The following is a 21,533-nucleotide window of genomic DNA, read 5'->3' as shown; positions in this document are numbered from 1 at the left end:
TGTCCCCCATCAAACACTCCCAGGACAGCTACAGCACGGGGTTAGATACAGAGTAAAGCTCCCTCTACACTGTCCCCCATCAAACACTCCCAGGACAGACTACAGTTTACCTAAATGTCCCTCTAATCCAAATTCACCATCGGGAAGGGAGAGTCAGACAGTTGTGGTGAGACTTGCGGGACAGATTGAAGAAATTAAATAAATCTCTGATACAGAGAATTTAACAAAGAGCAAATGTGGGCTCATGGTTAGCATACAGTGACACAGTTGATGCAATGCAAGGAGTTATTGAGACACAAATGAGACACTCAGGTGTTCCTTTTACTGCTATAATGGTCTGCATTCACATTACCGTAATGCTGGGGAACGTTTAAATGCTGCATCAGCCAGTTTCAAATATGTGGACTACTGGGGCTGCACAGCTCCTGCTTAAAGGCAACAGACCCAGGATCTGCTCAGGGGAAGCATGGCTATTCGACACAATCATTCCGCTCTGTGCGTAGACAGAAATATTCACTGCAGCAACAATGTTATTTGCTACAAGAATTCCATTGTGCAAACAGCACAAGGTTTGCCGTGATTTGTATCCAGAATAGAAATGAACGAATTGGACCATCGTGAAGACGTATTGTGAAGGAACAGAGTTTGGGGAGCTGGGAGACATCCAGTCAATCCAGAACAGATCCCCCCCCAACCCCTCCTCGGTGTCAGCAAATCCCACACAGAGCCCAGTATTCGCCCATTCTCTTGGGGCACCCTTTACACTCCCACTACCTACACACTCTCTCCCACATGGGCCATGTGATCCTGTTCCAAACGCTCTCCCTCAGTGAGCTCATTGAATCCACATGTCCCCTCACCCTGGGTGAGCTGAGATCCTCTATTCCTGGATGATCACCTCTTCCTCTGGGTGATCTGTGAAACCCACCTCCCACTTTTCTAATCCACTGGCTTTTCACTAATCTCTGACCTCCTCTCCCCCTGCGTGGGCTGCGTGTCACCCTCTCCCGCTGGGTGGACTGTGGAATCTCCTCTTCACTCTGGGCTAGTCTGTGTGATCCCCTCTCCCCTGGGATGGGGTGTGTGATCCCCTCTCCGCCTGTGTGGGCTGTGTGATCCCCTCTCCCCCTGTGTGGGCTGTGTGATCCCCTCTCCCCCGGGATGGGGTGTGTGATCCCCTCTCCCCCAGGATGGGGTGTGTGATCCCCTCTCCGCCTGTGTGGGCTGTGTGATCCCCTCTCCCCCCATGTGGGCTGTGTGATCCCCTCTCCCCCGGGATGGGGTGTGCGATCCCCTCTCCCCCTGTGTGGGCTGTGTGATCCCCTCTCCCCCGGGATGGGGTGTGTGATCCCCTCTCCCCCAGGATGGGGTGTGTGATCCCCTCTCCCCCAGGATGGGGTGTGTGATCCCCTCTCCCCCAGGATGGGGTGTGTGATCCCCTCTCCCCTGTGTGGGCTGTGTGATCCCCTCTCCCCCCGTGTGGGCTGTGTGATCCCCTCTCCCCCAGGATGGGGTGTGCGATCCCCTCTCCCCCAGGATGGGCTGTGTGATCCCCTCTCCCCCGGGATGGGCTGTGTGATCCCCTCTCCCCCCGTGTGGGCTGTGTGATCCCCTCTCCCCCAGGATGGGGTGTGTGATCCCCTCTCCCCCGTGTGTGCTGTGTGATCCCCTCTCCCCCGTGTGGGCTGTGTGATCCCCTCTCCCCCGGGATGGGGTGTGTGATCCCCTCTCCCCCGGGATGGGGTGTGTGATCCCCTCTCCCCCGGGATGGGCTGTGTGATCCCCTCTCCCCCGGGATGGGCTGTGTGATCCCCTCTCCCCCCGTGTGGGCTGTGTGATCCCCTCTCCCCTGGGATGGGCTGTGTGATCCCCTCTCCCCCCGTGTGGGCTGTGTGATCCCCTCTCCCCCCGTGTGGGCTGTGTGATCCCCTCTCCCCCGGGATGGGGTGTGTGATCCCCTCTCCCCCCGTGTGTGCTGTGTGATCCCCTCTCCCCCGGGATGGGGTGTGTGATCCCCTCTCCCCCGGGATGGGGTGTGTGATCCCCTCTCCCCCGGGATGGGCTGTGTGATCCCCTCTCCCCCCGTGTGGGCTGTGTGATCCCCTCTCCCCCAGGATGGGGTGTGCGATCCCCTCTCCCCCAGGATGGGCTGTGTGATCCCCTCTCCCCCGGGATGGGCTGTGTGATCCCCTCTCCCCCCGTGTGGGCTGTGTGATCCCCTCTCCCCCCGTGTGGGCTGTGTGATCCCCTCTCCCCCGGGATGGGGTGTGTGATCCCCTCTCCCCCCGTGTGTGCTGTGTGATCCCCTCTCCCCCGGGATGGGGTGTGTGATCCCCTCTCCCCCGGGATGGGGTGTGTGATCCCCTCTCCCCCGGGATGGGCTGTGTGATCCCCTCTCCCCCCGTGTGGGCTGTGTGATCCCCTCTCCCCCCGTGTGGGCTGTGTGATCCCCTCTCCCCACTGTGGACTGTGTGATCCCCTCTCCCCCTGGGTGGGTTTTATGATCTCCCCCCGGCCACCCCGTTCTGTCAGTAGAGTTGCTGTAGGAAGATGAGTTGGGTTTCTGGATAAGCAGACACAGAGGGCCGCAGCAACTGTTCGGTGGATAAAGACGGGCCCTCGCTCCCAGGCAATATCATCTGTTGTTGTTCTGCTCCCATGGCAACAGCAAGCGGTATGGATAGATCAGAGGGTTTCAGCTCCACGGGATCCTGAGAGTCACCTTCGACAAAATCTTCCCCATTATTAGCATCTGTCCTTTGTACAGCTGGAAAGGAAATCATTCCATGAAAACAAGGTCACAAACCCCTAGACATCATCCCAGCTTCCCTTTACAGCTCCCAAATAAAGGTGATGGCCTGAAGACCCTCCTTCAACAAAGGGAAGGTGGTGGTACAGTGGTATTGCCACTGGTTTATTAATCCAGAGACCCAGCGTATATCTCTGGAGACTAGAGTTCAAATCCCGTCATGGCAGATGGTGAAATTCAATAAAAGCCAGGAATTAAAATCAAATGATAACCATGAAACCATTGTTGCAAAAATCTGTCTGTGTACATTCTTACCTGCTCTGGACTACATGTGACCCCAGAACCAACATGGTTGGCCCTTAAAATGGCCCAGCAAGCCCTTGGTTCAAGGGCAGTGGGGATGGGCGATAAATGCTGCATCCAATGAATGAAACTCAGGTGACCTGCATCCCAAACAGACAACAGTCGGGCAGGCCAAGGTTTATTTGATACAAGTCCCTTTGGAAGGTGGGGCCTTTTATTAAAGAAATAGGCACTAAGTAAATAAGAAACACAAATGCAGCTCTGTACGAATGTAATTCTGGGAATTTCATACAGGAAGGGATTTTAAGAGTTTGATATCTTCTAAAATCATGTTTGCATTTGGATTTAGGTTAACTTGAACATAAACCCTGCTGAGAAGCTGCTGTAATAAGAACTTCTGACTGGTGTCCAGAAGATGGCAGACTAGCTTTGGGGAAGCAAGATATGGGTTATTTTCATTGAACCATCAAATAGTTTCAGCACAGTAACTTTTGCCAATTATCTTAAATTTGTTGGCACGTCCATAAGACATGAAAGAGATCATAAGCTGTTGAAATCAAATCTTCTTTTCTGCCCTTTTAAAACAGGACTTTGTTGGACAAAATCCTCGACTGCTACAGGATTTGCAAGATGGCTACAATTTTGGAAACTTTCAAGTTATTTACAGGACAAAGCTCTTTTTCCCAGGGTGCAACCATTTGCATGAATTTCCATTATTTTAAAATACAGAATTTTCAGTGCTAAAGGGAAAAGGCACTAGGAACTAGCCAGCTCTTAGTGCAAGAACTGTGTACAGTTCTGGTCACCCTATTATGGAAAGGATATTATTAAACGAGAAAGAATGCAGAAAAGATTTACTAGGATGCTACCAGGACTTGATGGTTTGGGTTATAAGGAGAAGCTGAATAGACTGGGACTTTTTTCTCTGGAGCGTAGGGGCTGAGAGGGTGATCTTATGGAGGTCTATAAAATAATGAGGGACATAGATCAGTTAGATAGTCAATATCTTTTCCCAAATGTATGGATGGTCTGTTCAGATGGGATGGTCTTCATCTGAATCGTGCTGGGACCAGAGTCCTGGAGAATCGTATAACTAGGATTGTAGATAGGGCTTTAAACTAATTAGTGGGGGGGAGGGTGCAGGGGTGGGGGAAATTACAAAATCTAAAGTAAAGGAGAGGATACGTGTGCAGGTAAATGTTGAGGATGTTCCACTAATTAAAGGAGTAGGGGGCACGAGAGAGGTTAGTAGCGTTTCTACAAATAAGGTCCAGATAAAGCCTGGTATAAAGACACTTTATCTGAATGCACGAAGCATTCGGAACAAAGTGAATGAGCTGATGGTGCAAATCAGCACAAATGGATATGATCTAGTGGCCATTACAGAAACGTGGTTGCAGGATGACCGGGATGGGGAACTGAATCATTGTGATCATTGTGTGGTTGAATTTCTGATACAGATGGAGGATGAGAAAGTAGGGTCACGAACCTGGGGATCTTATTGAAACATATAAGATGATTAGAGGTTTAGATAGGGTGGATAGTGATAGCCTTTTTCCTCGGATGGAGAAAGCTAGCATGAGGGGGCATGGCTTTAAATTAAGGGGTGGTAGTTATAGGACGGATGTCAGGGGTAGGTTCTTTACCCAGAGGGTGGTGAGGGACTGGAATGCCCTGCCTGCTGCGGTTGTAAATGCGCCTAGTTTGGGGGCGTTTAAGAGATCCGTGGATAGGTTTATGGACGAAAAGGGATTGGTTTAGATTAGTGGGTCATTGTTTTTTTTAACTGGTCGGCGCAACATCGTGGGCCGAAGGGCCTGTTCTGCGCTGTAATGTTCTATGTTCTGTTTGAACAGAGGGGAGTACGATAGGATGAAAGCGGAATTGGCGAATGTAGATTGGGGGCACAGGACGGCTGAGGAACAGTGGAGGATTTTTAAGGAGATCTTTTTCGGTACTCAGCAGAAATATATTCTGATGGTAAAGAAGGGCTGCAGGAGAAGGGATAACCAGCCGTGGTTATCTAAGAAAATAAAGGAGAGTATTAAATTAAAAGCTGATGTGTTCAGAGTGGCTAAAAATAGTGGGTGATTAGAGGATTGGGAAAGATTTAAAAAACAACAAAGAATGACTAAGAAGGTGATAAAGAAAGGAAAGATAGAGTATGAAACTAAACTAGCTCTAAATATAAAAAAATGACAGTCAAAGTTTTTATAAATATATGAAGAAGAGGAGACTGGCTAGAGTGAATGTTGGCCCTTGGAGGATGAGAAGGGGGATTTAGCGGTGGGAGATGAGGAAATGGCTGAGGCTTTAAATAAGTTTTTTGCGTCAGTCTTCACGGAGGAGGACACAAATAGTTTGTCAGGTATTAAAAATAGAAGGATGGTAGGAGACGAGGGCCTTAATGCGATTACTGTCACTAGGGAGGTAGTGCTTGATAGACTAATAGGACTGAAGGTAGACAAGTCCCAAGGACCGGATGGGATGCATCCCAGGGTTCTGAAAGAAATGGCAGAGGTGATAGTGGATGCCTTAGTAATTATTTATCAAAATTCGCAGGATTCCGGGGAAGTGCTGGAAGATTGGAAAACGGCTAATGTTACACCGCTCTTTAAAAAAAAGTAGCAGACAAAAGGCAGGGAATTATAGGCCGGTTAGTTTAACGTCTGTAGTTGGAAAAATGCTAGAATCCATCATCAAAGAAGAAATAGCGAGGCACCTTGAGAAGAATGGTTTGATAGAGCAAACGCAGCACGGATTCATTAAGGGGAAGTCGTGTTGGGCAAATTTATTGGATATCTATGAGTATGTGACTAGTGCGGTAGACAGAGGGGAACCGGTGGATGTGGTGTTTTTAGATTTCCAAAAGGCGTTTGATAAGGTGCCTCACAAAAGGTTGCTGCAAAAGGTTAGGGTGCAAGGTGTTAGCGTGGACAGAGGATTGGCTGTCTAATAGGAAGCAGAGGGTTGGAATCAATGGGTACTACTCTGACCGGCGGTTGGTGACTAGTGGAGTGCCGCAGGGATCGGTGCTGGGGCCTCAACTGTTTACCATTTACACAGATGATCTGGAGGAGGGGGCTGAGTGTAGGGTAAGAAATTTGCTGATGACACAAAGGTGAGTGGAAAAGCGAATTGCGCGCAGGGTGTGGAAAGTCTGCAGAGGGATCTGGATAGGCTGAGCGCGTTGGTGAGGACCTGGCAGATGGAGTATAATGTTAACAAATGTGAGGTTATCCACTTAGGTAGAAATAATAGTAGGAGGGATTATTATTTAAAAGGCGAAAAGCTGCAGCATGCTACGATGCAGAGGGACCTGGGGGTCCTGGTGCACGAATCACAAAAACCCAGTCTGCAGGTGATCAAGAAGGCGAATGGAATGCTGGCCTTTATAGCGAGGGGGATAGAATATAAAAGCAGGGAGGTCTTGCTGCAACTGTACAGGGTACTGGTGAGGCCGCAGCTGGAGTACTGTGTGCAGTTTTGGTCACCGCACTTGCGGAAGGATATATTGGCCTTAGAGGGAGTGCAAAGAAGGTTCACCAGACTGATACCAGAGATGAGGGGGTTAGTCTATGAAGAGAGTCTGAATAGATTGGGTCTGTACTCGTTGGAGTTTAGAAGGCTGAGGGGGGATCTTATAGAGACATCTAAGATAATGAAGGGGACAGATAGGGTAGAGTTAGAGAGATTCTTCCTGCTTAGGAAGGATAGCAGGATTACTGGGCACAGCCTCAAGATAAGGGAGTGGCAGTTTAGATCGGAGTTGAGAACATAGAACACTACAGCACAAACAGGCCCTTCGGCCCACGAGTTGCGCCGATCACATCAACACCTACCAACCTACAGACCTATCTATAACCCCCAATCCCATTAAACCCCATATACTAATCCAGAAGTCTTTTAAAAGACCCCAGCGAGTTCGCCTCCACCACCACTGACGGCGGCCGATTCCATTCACTCACCACCCTCTGAGTGAAAAACTTACCCCTAACATCACTTCTGTACTTTCCTCCCTGCACCTTAAATCTGTGTCCTCTCGTAGCGACCATTTCAACCCGGGGAAATAGCCTCTGAGAATCCACCCTATCTATTCCTCTCAACATTTTATAAACTTCTATCAGGTCGCCTCTCAACCTTCGTCTCTCCAGGGAAAAGAGACCCAGCTCCCTCAACCTAACTTCATAAGGCATGCCTCCCAGTCCAGGCAACATCCTTGTAAATCTCCTCTGTACCCTTTCAATAGCTTCTACGTCCTTCCTATAGTGAGGCAACCAGAACTGCGCACAGTACTCCAAATGAGGCCTGACAAGGGTCTTATAAAGTTGCAGCATTACCTCCCGACTCCTAAACTCAATCCCTCGATTAATGAAGGCCAGTACACCATACGCCTTCTTGACCACCTCCTCCACCTGCGAGGCCGATTTAAGAGTCCTGTGGACCCGGACCCCAAGATCCTTCTGCTCTTCAACACTACTAAGACTCCTGCCCTTGATATTGTATTCCTTCATCCCATTGGTCCTGCCAAAATGGACGACTACACATTTATCCGCGTTGAAGTCCATCTGCCACTTCTCCGCCCAGTCCTGCATCCTATTTATGTCCTGCTGCAACTTTTGACATCCTTCCAGACCATCCACAACACCAGGAGGAACTTGAGGAGGAACTTCTTCACTCAAAGGGTGGTGAATCTCTGGAATTCTCTGCCCGTTGAAGTGGTGGAGGCTACCTCGCTGAGTATATTTAAGTCACGGGTAGATAGGTTTCTGATAGACAGGGGAATTAGAGGTTATGGGGAGAAAGCGGGAAAGTGGAACTGATCCACTTCAGATCAGCCATGATCTTATTGAATGGTGGGGCAGGCTTGAAGGGCTAGATGGCCTACTCCTGCTCCTATTTCTTATGGTCTTCTGTTTAAAACCAGAGGGCATAGGTTTAAGGTGAGAGATACAAAGTGTCCAAAGGGGCAATTTTTTCACACAGAGGGTGGTGAGTGTCTGGAACAAGCTGTCAGAGGTAGTAGTAGAAGCGGGTACAATTTTGTTTTTTAAAAAGTGTTTAGACAATTACATGGGTACGGTGAGTATAGAGGGATATGGGCCAAATGCAGGCAATTGGGACTAGCTTAGGGGTTTAAAAAAAAGGGCGGCATGGATAAATTGGGCCGAAGGGCCCGTGTGAGCCCAGATTAAAAAACAAACAAGACGCCCATTGTATTACTTCAGTGGCAATGAGAGGACACCAACTACATCACGGCAACCAATAAAAAACCAGGCCTGCTTAGAAAAACCTGCAGAGGAAAATGTGACGTGGTGGCACCGTGGTTCGCTTATGAGGAGAGATTGAGTAAATCGGGTCTGTACTCGTTGGAGTTTAGAAGGCTGAGGGGTGATCTTATAGAGACGTATAAGATAATGAAGGGGCTAGATAGGGTAGAGGTAGAGAGATTCTTTCCGCGTAGAAAGGAAACAAGAACTAGAGGGCACAGCCTCAAAATAAGGGAAGGGCAGTTTAGATCGGAGTTGAGGAGGAACTTCTTCACTCAAAGGGTGGTGAATCTCTGGAATTTTCTGCCCATTGAAGTGGTGGAGGCTACCTCGCTAAATATATTTAAGTCACGGGTAGGTAGGTTTCTGATAGACAGGGGAATTAAGGGTTATGGGGAGAAAGCGGGAAAGTGGAACTGATCCACTTCAGATCAGCCATGATCTTATTGAATGGCGGGGCAGGCTCGAAGGGCTAGATGGCCTACTCCTGCTCCTATTTCTTATGTTCTTATTTCCACGCTGTAAACCTCTATGACTCTATGAAGTCATCACAGACACAACAGGCTGCATGGCCTCCTCTGTGAACAAAGAACAAAGAAAATTACAGCACAGGAACTGGCCCTTCGGCCCTCCAAGCCTGCATCGAACATACTGCCCAACTGAACTAAAGCCCCCTCCCCTTCAGGGGATCATATCCCTCTCTTCCCATCCTGTTAACGTACTTGTCAAGGTGCCCTTTAAAAGTCACTACCACATCCGCCTCCACTACCTCCCCCGGCAATGAATTCCAGGCAACCACTACTCTCTGTATAAAAAAATCTGCCTCATATCTCCTTTAAACCTTGTCCCTCGCACCTTAAACCTGTGCCTCCTAGTGTTTGACTCTTTCACCCTGGGAAAAAGAGCTTTGTCCTGTAATAACTGTTGAAAGTTTCCAAAATTGTAGCCAACTTGCAAATCCTGTAGCAGTCGAGGATTTTGTCCAACAAAGTCCTGTTTTAAAAGGGCAGAAAAGAAGGTTTGATTTCAACAGCTTATGATCTCTTTCATGGAGTTTGGTTACAAGTGGTGTGCCTCAGGGATCTGTTTTGGGGCCACTGCTGTTTGTAATTTTTATTAATGATCTGGATGAGGGTATAGTTGGGTGGATTAGTAAATTTGCTGATGACACCAAAGTCGGAGGTGTGGTAGATTGTGAGGAAGGGTGTCATAGTTTGCAGGGAGACTTAGGTTGCAGAGCTGGGCCGAGAGGTGGCGGATGGAGTTTAATGCGGAGAAGTGTGAGGTGATTCACTTTGGTAGGAATAACAGATGTGTTGAGTATAGGGCTAACGGGAGGACTTTGAATAGTGTGGATGAACAGAGGGATCTAGGTGTATGTGTACACAGATCCCTGAAAGTTGGGAATCAAGTAGATAAGGTTGTTAAGAAGGCATACGGTGTCTTGGCGTTTATTGGTAGGGGGATTGAATTTAGGAGTCGCAGCGTCATGTTGCAACTGTACACAACTCTGGTGCGGCCGCACTTGGAGTACTGTGTGCAGTTCTGGTCCCCACATTACAGGAAGGATGTGGAGGCTTTGGAGAGGGTGCAGAGGAGGTTTACCAGGATGTTGCCTGGTGTGGAGGGGAGGTCCTATGAGGAGAGACTGAGGGATTTGGGGTTGTTTTCGTTAGAAAGAAGGCGGCTAAGAGGGGATCTTATTGAAACATATAAGATGATTAGAGGTTTAGATAGGGTGGGCAGTGATAGCCTTTTTCCTCAGATGGAGAAATCTAGCACGAGGGGGCATAGCTTTAAATTAAGGGGGGGTAGTTATAGGACGGATGTCAGGGGTAGGTTCTTTACCCAGAGGGTGGTGAGGGATTGGAATGCCCTGCCTGCTGCAGTTGTAAATGCGCCTAGTTTGGGGACGTTTAAGAGATCCGTGGATAGGTTTATGGATGAAAAGGGATTGGTTTAGGTTAGTGGGTCATTGTTTTTTTTTAACTGGTCGGCGCAACATTGTGGGCCGAAGGGCCTGTTCTGTGCTGTAATGTTCTATGTTCTATGTCTTATGGACGTGCCAACAAATTTAAGATAATTGGCAAAAGTTACTGTGCTGAAACTATTTGATGGTTCAACTGTTTTTGCTGCGAACTGTGAACAATTCTGGAGACCACCTCTTGGGAATGATGCAACAGCCCAGGAAAGGGAGCAGATGAGATTTATGATTATATCAATGATGAAGAAGCTCAGTTGGGCGGAGAGATTTGACAAACTGGGATTGTTCTGCTTAGGGCAGAAAAGATTATGGGGAGAAAGAAGGTGAAAAGCGAGGGATCTTGATAGAAACATGGAATTTATTTTCCCACATTACATTCAGCCCATCATTGTCTGAAGGAGCAATTCACCTCATCCCACCCCCTGCGGGCCTGAAAATATTTCCTCTCCAGGTAAGATCCAATTACCTTTCCAATGCTTCAACCGATTCTACTGCAGCAGTGCCAGGCAGTGCATTCCAGACCCTCACACCTGCTGCGTATAAAAGCTTCTCCTTCTGTTGTCATTGCTTCTTTTGCCAATTATCTTAAATTTGTTGGCATGTCCATAAGACAGGAAAGGGATCATAAGCTGTTGAAATCAAACCTTCTTTTGTGCCCTTTTAAAAGGGGACCTTGCTGCACAAATCCTCGACCGCCAGCTGCAGGATTTGTAAGTTGGCTACAATTCTGGAAACTTGCAATAGTTGTTACAGGACAAAGCTCAACCCTCATCTTTGTGCAATCTCACAGCTATCACTACATGAACACATTACAGTCAACGGAACAAGGAAGCAGCAGTGAGTCTGTCTTCCCACCCACAGTGAGGCATCGAAGCTTGTTATACCTGTGGTGACGCCAGAAGCCAGTACCCTCTCCTAAGATGAACAAATTGATTTTGACCAGAGCCTTAGAAACTGATTGTTAACCTGAAATCGACTCACCAACAGGCAATATTACATGACAAACTCCTATGGTCTTTGGGAAGTTTTAATGTTACATTCCTGAACTCTCGGGGCAGTCTGTTAAACATCCAGCCTGTCAACACCAAAGCCAAACTCCAGGCTGACAAAGAAACCTACCTCCAGGCTAACCCTCTGTGAACCCTGATTCTCTGGAAGATTCCTGACACAGGCTGTTGAATCCAAGTGTCTGGATACCAATCTCATCTCATTGCCCCATCACCAACTTCAATTCTGCAACTCCTGCTTTCAGCTAGCTGGACTTGCCTGAACTTGAACTTTTACATGAAGTAAGGAACCCTCAGGAGACTCTAATATCTAGAACTTGATTTTCAGGTGAATTAATATTTCTATATTTTTTCTTTATTTTTAATTTATTCCTAGTTGTAGAACTCCATTTCCTCTTACGTTCTCTGCTTGCATGTGGATGTAATTGTGATGACCATCCTCCGGGTTTCAAGGTATGAATAAACATAGAACATAGAACATAGAACACTACAGCACAAACAGGCCCTTCGGCCCACAAGTTGCGCCGATCACATCATCACCTACTAACCTACAGACCTATCTATAACCCTCAATCTCATTAAACCCCATATACTCATCCAGGAGTCTTTTAAAAGACCCCAGCGAGTTCGCCTCCACCACCACTGACGGCAGCCGATTCCATTCACTCACCACCCTCTGAGTGAAAAACTTACCCCTAACATCACTTCTGAACTTCCCTCCTTGCACCTTAAATCTGTGTCCTCTCGTAGCGACCATTTCAACCCGGGGAAATAGCCTCTGAGAGTCCACCCTATCTATTCCTCTCAACATTTTGTAAACTTCTATCAGGTCGCCTCTCAACCTTCGTCTCTCCAGGGAAAAGAGTCCCAGCTCCCTCAACCTAACTTCATAAGGCATGCCTCCCAGTCCAGGCAACATCCTTGTAAATCTCCTCTGCACCCTCTCAATAGCTTCTACATCTTTCCTATAGTGAGGTGACCAGAACTGCGCACAATACTCTAAATGAGGCCTGACAAGGGTCTTATAAAGTTGCAGCATTACCTCCCGACTCCTAAACTCAATCCCTCGATTAATGAAGGCCAGTACACCATACGCCTTCTTGACTACCTCCTCCACCTGCGAGGCCGATTTAAGAGTCCTGTGGACCCGGACCCCAAGATCCTTCTGCTCTTCAACACTACTCAGACTTCTGCCCTTGATAGTGTACTCGTTCATCCTGTTGGTTCTGCCAAAATGGACGACTACACATTTATCCGTGTTGAAGTCCATTTGCCACTTCTCCGCCCAGTCCTGCATCCTATCTATGTCCTGCTGCAACTTTTGCCATCCTTCCAGATCATCCGCAACACCACCGACCTTCGTGTCATCAGCGAACTTACTTACCCATCCCTCCACTTCCTCATCCAGGTCATTTATGAAAATGACAAACAACAAGGGTCCCAGAACAGATCCTTGAGGCACTCCGCTGGTGACTGACCTCCATTCAGAAAAAGCCCCATCCACAACCACTCTCTGCCTTCTGCAGGCAAGCCAATTCTGGATCCACAAGGCCAAAGGCCCTTGGATCCCATGCCCTCTCATCTACGGAGATCTATCAGAGATGCCAAAAGACAGTACCGGACCAAGCTAGAATCCCAGGCTAGCCACATGGACACACCATGACTATGACAAGGTCTGCAAGACATAACAGGCTACAAGACGAAGGCATGTAAAATCGTCAGCTCCAACGCACCCCTCCCTGATAAGCTCAACGGACTTATACCCGTTTTGAGCAAGAGGTCAATGAGAGCATGCCCTCCATCCCAGAAGTCTCAGATGAATCTGTATCCGAGGTCACCACTACCAATGTCAGAGCTGCCTTCTCAAAAGTCAACCACGGAGAAAACTGGTCCAGATGGGATTCCCGGACAAGCATTCAGGTCTTGCGCAGGCCAACTGGTGGGGGTAATTGCAGACATCTTCAACCTCTTATTACATTAATCTGAGGTCCCTACCAGCTTCAAGAAGATGACCATCTCCCCAGTACGACAGAAAACCCAGGCAGCGTGCCTTAATGACTACCACCCCGTGGCTCTGACATCCATCATTATGAAGTGCCTTGAAAGGTTAGTCATGGCACAAATCAGATCTTGCCTCCCGGACTACCTGGATCCACTACAGTTTGTCTACTGCTGCAAAAGGTCCACAGCAGACGCCATCTCCCAAGCTCTGCACTCAACCCTGGAGCACCTAGATAACAAGGACACCTATGTCAGGCTGCTATTTATTGACTACAGCTCAGCTTTCAACATCATTATTCCCATGCAACTCATTTCCAAACTGCATGGCCTGGGCCTTGGCTCCTCCCTCTGTGGCTGGATTCTGAACTTCCTAACTCTCAGATCGCAGTCAATAAGACTAGGCAACAACACCTCTGCCACAATCATCCTCAACACTGGTGCCCCAGAAGGCTGTGTTCCCAGTCCCCCAATATACTCCTTATACACCTATGACTGTGTGGCCAAATTCCCCTCCAACTTGATTTTCAAGTTTGCTGACAACAGCACCATAGTGGGTTGGATCTCAAACAATGATGAGACAGAGTACAGGAAAGAGATAGAGAATCTGGTGAACTGGTGCGGCAACAGTAATCTCTTTCTTAATGTCAACGCAACAAAAGAAATAGTCATCAACTTCAGGAAGCATAGACAGAGGGCATGCCTCTGTCTAGATCAATGAAGATGAAGTAGAAATGGTCAAGAACTTCAGGTTTTTAGGTCACTATCAAGATCACCAACAACCTACCCTGGTTCCCCCATGGTTAAGAAAGCCCACCTACTTTCTCAGAAAATAATGAAATTTGGCATGTCAGCTACGACGCTCACCAACATTTACAGATGCATCATAGAAAGTATTCTTTCTGGTTGTATCACAGCTTGGTATGACTCCTGCTCTGTCCAAGACCGCAAGAAACTATAAAAGGTCATGAATGTAGCCCAATCCAACATGCAAACCAACCTCCCATCCACTGACTCTGTCTACACTTCTTGCTGCCTCGGCAAAGCAGCCAGCATAATTGAGGACCCCATGCACTCTGTACACTCTTCCACCTTCTTCCATCAGTAAAAAGACACAAAAGTCTGAGGACTATACTCAAATCCTCTCACTACGAAGGCCAACATACCATTTGCCTCCTTTACTGCCTGCTGTATCCGCACGTTTACTTTCAGCGACTGATGCACAAAGGCACCAAGGTCTTGTCGAGTATCCACCTCTCTCAACTTATATCCATTCAAGTAATAATCTGTTTTCCTATTTGGGGTGTGAAATGCACTGCCTGCTGCAATAGTGGAGTCGGACACTTTAGAAACTTTCAAGTGGTTATTGGGTAGGCACGTGGAGCACACCAGAATGACAGGGAGTGGGGTAACTTGATCTTGGGTTCGGAAATAGCTCGGCACAACATTGAGGGCCGAAGGGCCTGTACTGTGCTGTAATGTTCTACGTTATGTTATTTATCCCCATTATCCTGCATCTGCCATGCACATGCCCACACACTGTCCAACTCAAGCTGGAACATCTCTGCATCCTTCTCACAGCTCACCCTCCCATTCAACTTGCTACCATCTGCACATATTGGGGCATAATACATTCAGTTCACTCTTCCAAATCTTTGATATGTGAACAGTTGGGGCCCTAGCACAGATCCCTATGGAATTCCACTAGTTCCTGCCTGCCAATCAAGAAAAAATGCATTTACGCCAACTCTTTGCTTCCTATCTGCCAACCAGCTTTCTATCCACCTCATAACATTACCTGCAATCCCATGAGCTTTATCTTTACAGAGTAGCCTGTTATGTGAAATCACGTCGAAAGCCTTCTGAAAGTCCAAATAAGCCACATCCACTGGTTGTCCTCGGTCAACTCTACCAGTTACATCTTCAAAGAATTCCAATAGATTCATCAAGCATGATTTCCCTTTTGTAAATCCATGCTGACTTTGTCTGATTATACCACTGCCTTCCAAATGCTGAGTTATGAAATTCTTGACAATAGGCTCTAGCAACTTCCCCAGTATTGACTTTAGGCTTACTGGTCTAATGTGATCAAATCACACCACAGGGACTGTGGCAGTTCAAGACGGCTGGTTAGCTCGGTTGTCTGGATGACTGATTTGTGACGTGTAGTGACACCACCAGATCAGATTCAATTCCCGTACCGGCTGAGGTTGTTGATTAAGGCCCCACCTTCTCTAGGTGAAGTCGGTTCTCTCTGAAAATGGGGGAAGAAGAATCCAAAGGGAATATAGGAGGCATGGTTACTAAGTTTGCAGATGACACCAAGATTGGTGGTATAGTGGACAGTGAAGAAAGTTATCTCCAATTTCAACGGGATCTTGATCAATTAGGCCAGTGGGCTGACGAATGGCAAGATGGAGTTTAATTTAAGACAAATGCGAGGTGATGCATTTTGATAGATCGAACCAGGGCAGGACTTAGTTAATGGTAGGGCGTTGGGGAGAGTTACAGAACAAAGAGATCTAGGGACACAGGTTCATAGCTCCTTGAAAGTGAAGTCACAGGTGGACAGAGTGGTGAAGAAGCATTCGGCTTACTTGGTTTTATCGGTCAGGACATTGAATACAGGAGTTGGGACATCTTGTTGAAGTTGTATAAGACATTGTTAAGACCAACCTATGATAGAAAGGATATTATTAAACTAGAAAGAATGCAGAAAAGATTTACTAGGATGCTACCAAAACTTGATGGTTTGGGTTATAAGGAGAGGCTGGATAGACTGGGACTTCTTTCTCTAAAGCGTAGGAGGTTGAGGGGTGATCTTATAGAGGTCAATAAAATAACGAGGGGCACAGATCAGCTAGATAGTCAATATCTTTTTCCAAAGGTGGGGGAGTCTAAAACTAGAGGACATAGGTTTAAGGTGAGAGGGGAGAGATACAAAACAGTCCAGAGAAGCAATTTTTTTCACACAGAGGGAGGTGAGTGTCTGGAACAAGCTGCCAGAGGTAGCAGTAGAGGCAGGTACAATTTTGTCTTTTAAAAAGCATTTAGATAATTACATGGATAAGATGGGTATAGGAGGATATGGGCCAAATTTACAACCGCCTGCTGCGGTTGTAAATGCGCCTAGTTTGGGGGCGTTTAAGAGATCCGTGGATAGGTTTATGGACGAAAAGGGATTGGTTTAGGTTAGTGGGTCATTGTTTTTTAACTGGTCGGTGCAACATCGTGGGCCGAAGGGCCTGTTCTGCGCTGTAATGTTCTACGTTCTAAATGCGAGCGATTGGAATTAGCTTAGGGATTTAAAAAAAACGATGGCATGGACAGGCCAAAGGGCCTGTTTCCATGCTGTAAACCTCTATGACTTTGGCAATCTTTGTTTATAAAGTATTTTGAATGGCATGGTAGCTCAGAGGTTAGCACTGCTGCCTCACAGCGCCAGTGACCTGGGTTGGATCCTGACTTAGGTCACTGTACGGAGTTTGCATGTTCTTTCCTTGTCTGCGTGGATTTCGTCTGGGTGCCCCGGTTTCTTCCCACACTCCAAAGACGTGCGGATTAGGTGGATTGGTGATGCTAAATTTCCCCTTAGCATCAAGGGGACTAGCTAGGCTAAATACATGGGGTTATGGGGATTGGGCCTGGGTGGGATTGTGGTCAGACAGACTTGATGGGCTAAATGGCCTCCTTCTGTACTGGAGGGATTCTATGAAGGCAACCCACAACTACATTCTCAAGGGCAATTAGGGATGGGAATTGAAAGTGCTGCCCTAGCCAGCAATGCCCATGTCCCATGAAAGAATTAAAGAAGGGCACAATGAAGAGAGGGGGAAGTGGTGGGAGTAGGATGTGGATAGGTTTTTAAATCTAAAAAGTAAAGTTGAGGCAACAGCAATATGGGTAAAGAGAAGCAGCGGGGGACAAGAAGGCAGAGAGCTGAACAGAATTTTTTACATCACTGAATCAAGACACTACAGAGAACAAAAGTTAAACTTTAAATTCAAGGTTCTTTATTTGAATGCATGAAGCATCCACAATAAGGTAAATTAACTTGTTACACAAACAGAAATCAATGATTTAGATTTAAATGCCATTACAGACACATGGTTACAAGATAATTGAGGGTGGGAAATAAATATTTTAAATACAATATTTAGAAAGACAGGTAGGATGGAAAAGAAGCAGGGGTAGCCCTGATAACAAAATACGAGGGAAGAACATTAGTGAGAATGGACCTGGCTTCAAAAAGGACATGTAATAAGTTAAATAAGTGTGGAGGATTTTAGTCTTCATATCAGTGAGGACAATCAAATTGGCAAGAATGGTCCAGATGAGTATGTAGAATGTTGAAACCTTCATGATTCTGAGAGGGGTTGACCATGAGAAATTGTTTCCATCGGTTAGGGAATCTAAACAGGGGCACAGTCTCAGATTAAGGGACCAATCATTTAGAATTGTGGTAAGAACAAAGAACAGTACATCACAGAAACAGGCCCTTCAGCCCACTAAGTCTGTGCCGACACTGATATCTCTCTAATCTAATATTTTCTTGCCTCTATGTGGTCCATATCCCTCTATTCCCTGCCTATTCACATATCTATCCAGGTGCCTCTTGAACATTGTTATAGAACTTGCTTCCACCACCTCTTGCGTGTAAATCTCTTCTGCACCCTTTATAATGCATCAACATCCTTCTGGTAGTGTGGTGACCAAAACTGTACTCAATACTCCAAATCCCGCCTGTAGCTGCAACATGATTTCCCACCTTCAGGATACATAGAACATTACAGCGCAGCACAGGCCTTTCTATGGATCTGCACGTCAAAATCCCTCTGTATGCTTATATTTCTAATGGCTCTACCATTTCACAGTAACTTCATGGCACTGTTAATGTAAGCCTTACCTGTGACTAATAAATAAACTTTATTTGTTGTACACTTTTATTTTGTAGTAGACCTTCCCAATCGCATCACCTCACATTTGTCGGGATAAATTCCATCTGCCATCCTTTGGCCCAGGTCTTCAGCCGATTTATATCCTGCTGTATCTTCTGACAATCCTCTTCACTATCTGTTACTCCTCCAATTTTTGTATCATCTGCAAATTTCCTAATCAGTCCACCTATATTTTCCTCCAAATCATTTATATATACTACAAACCACAGAGATCTCAGCACTGATCCTTGTAGAACATCGCTTGTCACAGACCTCCAGTTAGAAAAGTACTCTTTCACCGCTACTCTCTGCTTTCTGTGCCCAAGCCAGCTTTGTATCCATCTTACTAGCTCACCTCGGATCCCACATGACTTCACCTTCTGTATCAGCCTGCCATGAGAAACCTTATCAAAGGCTTTACTAAAGTTCATTTATACAACATCTACTGCCCTGTCCTGGTCAATTTTTCTTGTCATTTCCTCGAAGAACTTAATCAAGTTTGTGAGACACGACTTCCGCTTCACAAAACCAGGCTGCCTATCATTAATAAGCCTATTCTCTTCCAGATGCAAGTGCATCCTGTCCCTAAGCATGGCTTAGTGAATGGAAAATCATGTCTCACAAATTTGATTGACCTTTTTGAAGGGATAACCAAGAAGGTAGATGAGGGCAGTGCAGTTGATGTTGTCGACATGGATTTTAGCAAGGCCTTTGAAAGGTAGGTTGTTGCATAAGGTTAAATCTCTCAGGATCCAGGATGAGGTATCCAAATGGATACAAAATTGGACAGAAGCCAGAGGTGGTTGTAGAGAGTTGTTTTTTAATCTGGAGGCCTGTGACCACCGTGTGCCTCTGGTATCAGTGCTGGGCCTGCTGTTATTTGTCATTTATATTAATGATTTGCATGAGAATAATAGGAAGCATGAATGGTAAGTTTGCAGATGACACTAAAATTAGTGGCAAAGTGGACAGTGAAGAAGGTTATCTCCAATTGCAATGGGATCTTGATCAATTGGGCGAGTGGGCTGACGAATGGCAGATGGACAAATTTAGACAAATGCGAGATGATGCATTTTGGTGGATTGAACTAGGACAGGACTTACTCTGTTCATGGTAGGGTGTTGGGAGAGTTGCAGAACAAAGTGAGCTAGGAGTACATGTTCATAGATCCTTGAAAGTGGAGTCATAGGTGGACAGAGTGGTGAAGAAGGCATTCGGCATGCTTGGTTTCATCTGTCTGAACATTGAATACAAGAATTCAAGGAGATCTTGAATTAAGGAGATCTTTAAGGAGATCTTTCTTGGTGCTCAGCAGAAATTTATTCTGATGGTAAAGAAGGATCGTAGGAGAAGAGATAATCAGCCGTGGATAACGAAGGAGATAAAGGAGAGTATTAAATTAAAAGCTGATGCGTTTAGAGTGGCTAAAAGTAGAGGGCGAGAAGAGGATTGGGAGAGGTTTAAATATCAACAAAGAATGACGAAGAAGTTGATAAAGAAAGGAAGGGTAGACTATGAATCGAGGCTAGCGCTAAATATAAAAAAGGATAGTAAGAGTTTTTATAAATATATAAAAAGGAGGAGGCTGGCTAGGGCGAATGTTGGACCCTTAGAGGATGGGAGGGGGGATTTAGTGGTGGGGGATGAGGAAATGGCTGAGGCCTTGAATAAGTTTTTTGCTTCGGTCTTCACGGAGGAGGACGTGAATAGTTTGCCGGGTGTTAACAATGGGAAGATGGTAGGAGCGGAGGGCCTGAATGAGATCATTGTTACTAGAGAGGCAGTGCGCGGCAGACTAGAGGGACTGATGGTGGACAAGTCCCCAGGACCGGATGGAATGCATCCCAGGTTTCTGAAGGAAATGGCGGAGGTGATAGTGGATGCTTTGGTGATTATTTTCCAAACCTCGCTGGATTCCGGGGAAGTGCCGGAAGATTGGAAAACGGCTAATGTTACGCCGCTGTTAAAAAGGGTAGCAGGCAAAAGGCAGGGAATTATAGGCCGGTTAGTTTAACGTCTGTTGTAGGAAAAATGCTTGAATCCGTCATCAAAGAGGAAATAGCGAGGCACCTTGAGAAGAATTGTTTGATAGAGCAAACGCAGCACGGATTCGTTAAGGGGAAGTCGTGTCTGACGAATTTATTGGAATTCTATGAGGATGTGTCTAGTGCGGTGGATAGAGGGGAACCGGTGGATGTGGTGTTTCTTGATTTTCAGAAGGTGCCTCACAAAAGGTTGTTACAGAAGGTTAGGGGACATGGAGTTGGGGGTAAGGTGTTAGCGTGGATAGGGGATTGGCTGTCAAGTAGGAGGCAGAGAGTGGGTGTCAATGGGTGCTATTCGGATTGGCGGTTGGTGACTAGTGGAGTGCCCCAGGGATCGGTGCTGGGGCCTCAGCCATTTACCATTTATATAGATGATCTGGAGGAGGGAGCCCAGTGTAAGGTGTCGAAATTTGCTGATGACACAAAGGTAAGTGGAACAGCAAATTGTGCGGAGGGTGTGGAAAGTCTGCAGAGGGATCTAGATAGGCTGAGCGAGTGGGCGAGGAGCTGGCAGATGGAATACAATGTTGGCAAGTGTGAGGTTATCCACTTTGGCAGGAATAATAGTAGGAAGGACTACTACTTACAGGGCAAAAAGCTGCAGCATGCTACGGTGCAGAGGGACCTGGGGGTCCTTGTGCATGAGTTGCAAAAACCCAGCCTACAGGTGCAGCAGGTGGTCAGGAAGGCGAATGGGATGCTGGCCTTCATAGCGAGGGGGATTGAATATAAAAGTAGGGAGGTCTTGCTGCAACTGTAAGGGCACTGGTGAGGCCGCAGCTGGAGTACTGTGTGCAGTTTTGGTCGCCGCACTTACGCAAGGATATTTTGGCCTTGGAGGGAGTGCAGAGGAGGTTCACTGGGCTGATACTGGAGTTGAGGGGGTTGAGCTATGAGGAGAGGCTGAATAGACTGGGCTTGTACTCGTTAGAGTTTAGGAGGATGAGGGGGGATCTTATTGAGACGTATAAGATGATGAAAGGGATGGATAGGATAGAGGTGGAGAGGTTCTTCCCGCTCAGAAAGGATAGCAGGACTAGAGGGCACAGCCTCAAGATAAGGGGGGGCGGTTTAGAACAGAGTTGAGGAGGAACTTCTTCACTCAAAGGGTGGTGAATCTCTGGAATTCTCTGCCCGTTGAAGTGGTGGAGGCTACCTCACTAAATATATTTAAGACGTGGGTAGATAGGTTTTTGGTAGGCAAGGGGATTAAGGGTTATGGGGAGAGGGCGGGAACGTG

At 46.9% G+C, this 21,533-nt stretch overlaps 1 protein-coding gene across 1 annotated transcript in view; it reads right to left on the bottom strand.

Annotated features, from left to right (window-relative positions):
• Positions 1 to 2,524: 2,524 nt before the first annotated feature.
• Positions 2,525 to 21,533, bottom strand: part of LOC145341221 (myoneurin-like) — a 117,357-nt gene continuing 98,348 nt past the window's right edge. The window contains 1 exon segment of the mRNA XM_080186142.1: positions 2,525 to 2,767. Within this exon segment, the coding sequence (XP_080042268.1) occupies positions 2,529 to 2,767 (239 nt within the window). The 3' untranslated portion in view covers positions 2,525 to 2,528.

Source organism: Carcharhinus amblyrhynchos, chromosome 3 (genome assembly GCF_965287045.1).
Source record: "Carcharhinus amblyrhynchos chromosome 3, sCarAmb.v2.hapA, whole genome shotgun sequence".
Lineage (NCBI taxonomy): Eukaryota > Metazoa > Chordata > Chondrichthyes > Carcharhiniformes > Carcharhinidae > Carcharhinus > Carcharhinus amblyrhynchos.
Note: the sequence above shows the minus strand (reverse complement) of the source record. Positions and strands in the feature narration are given on the sequence as shown.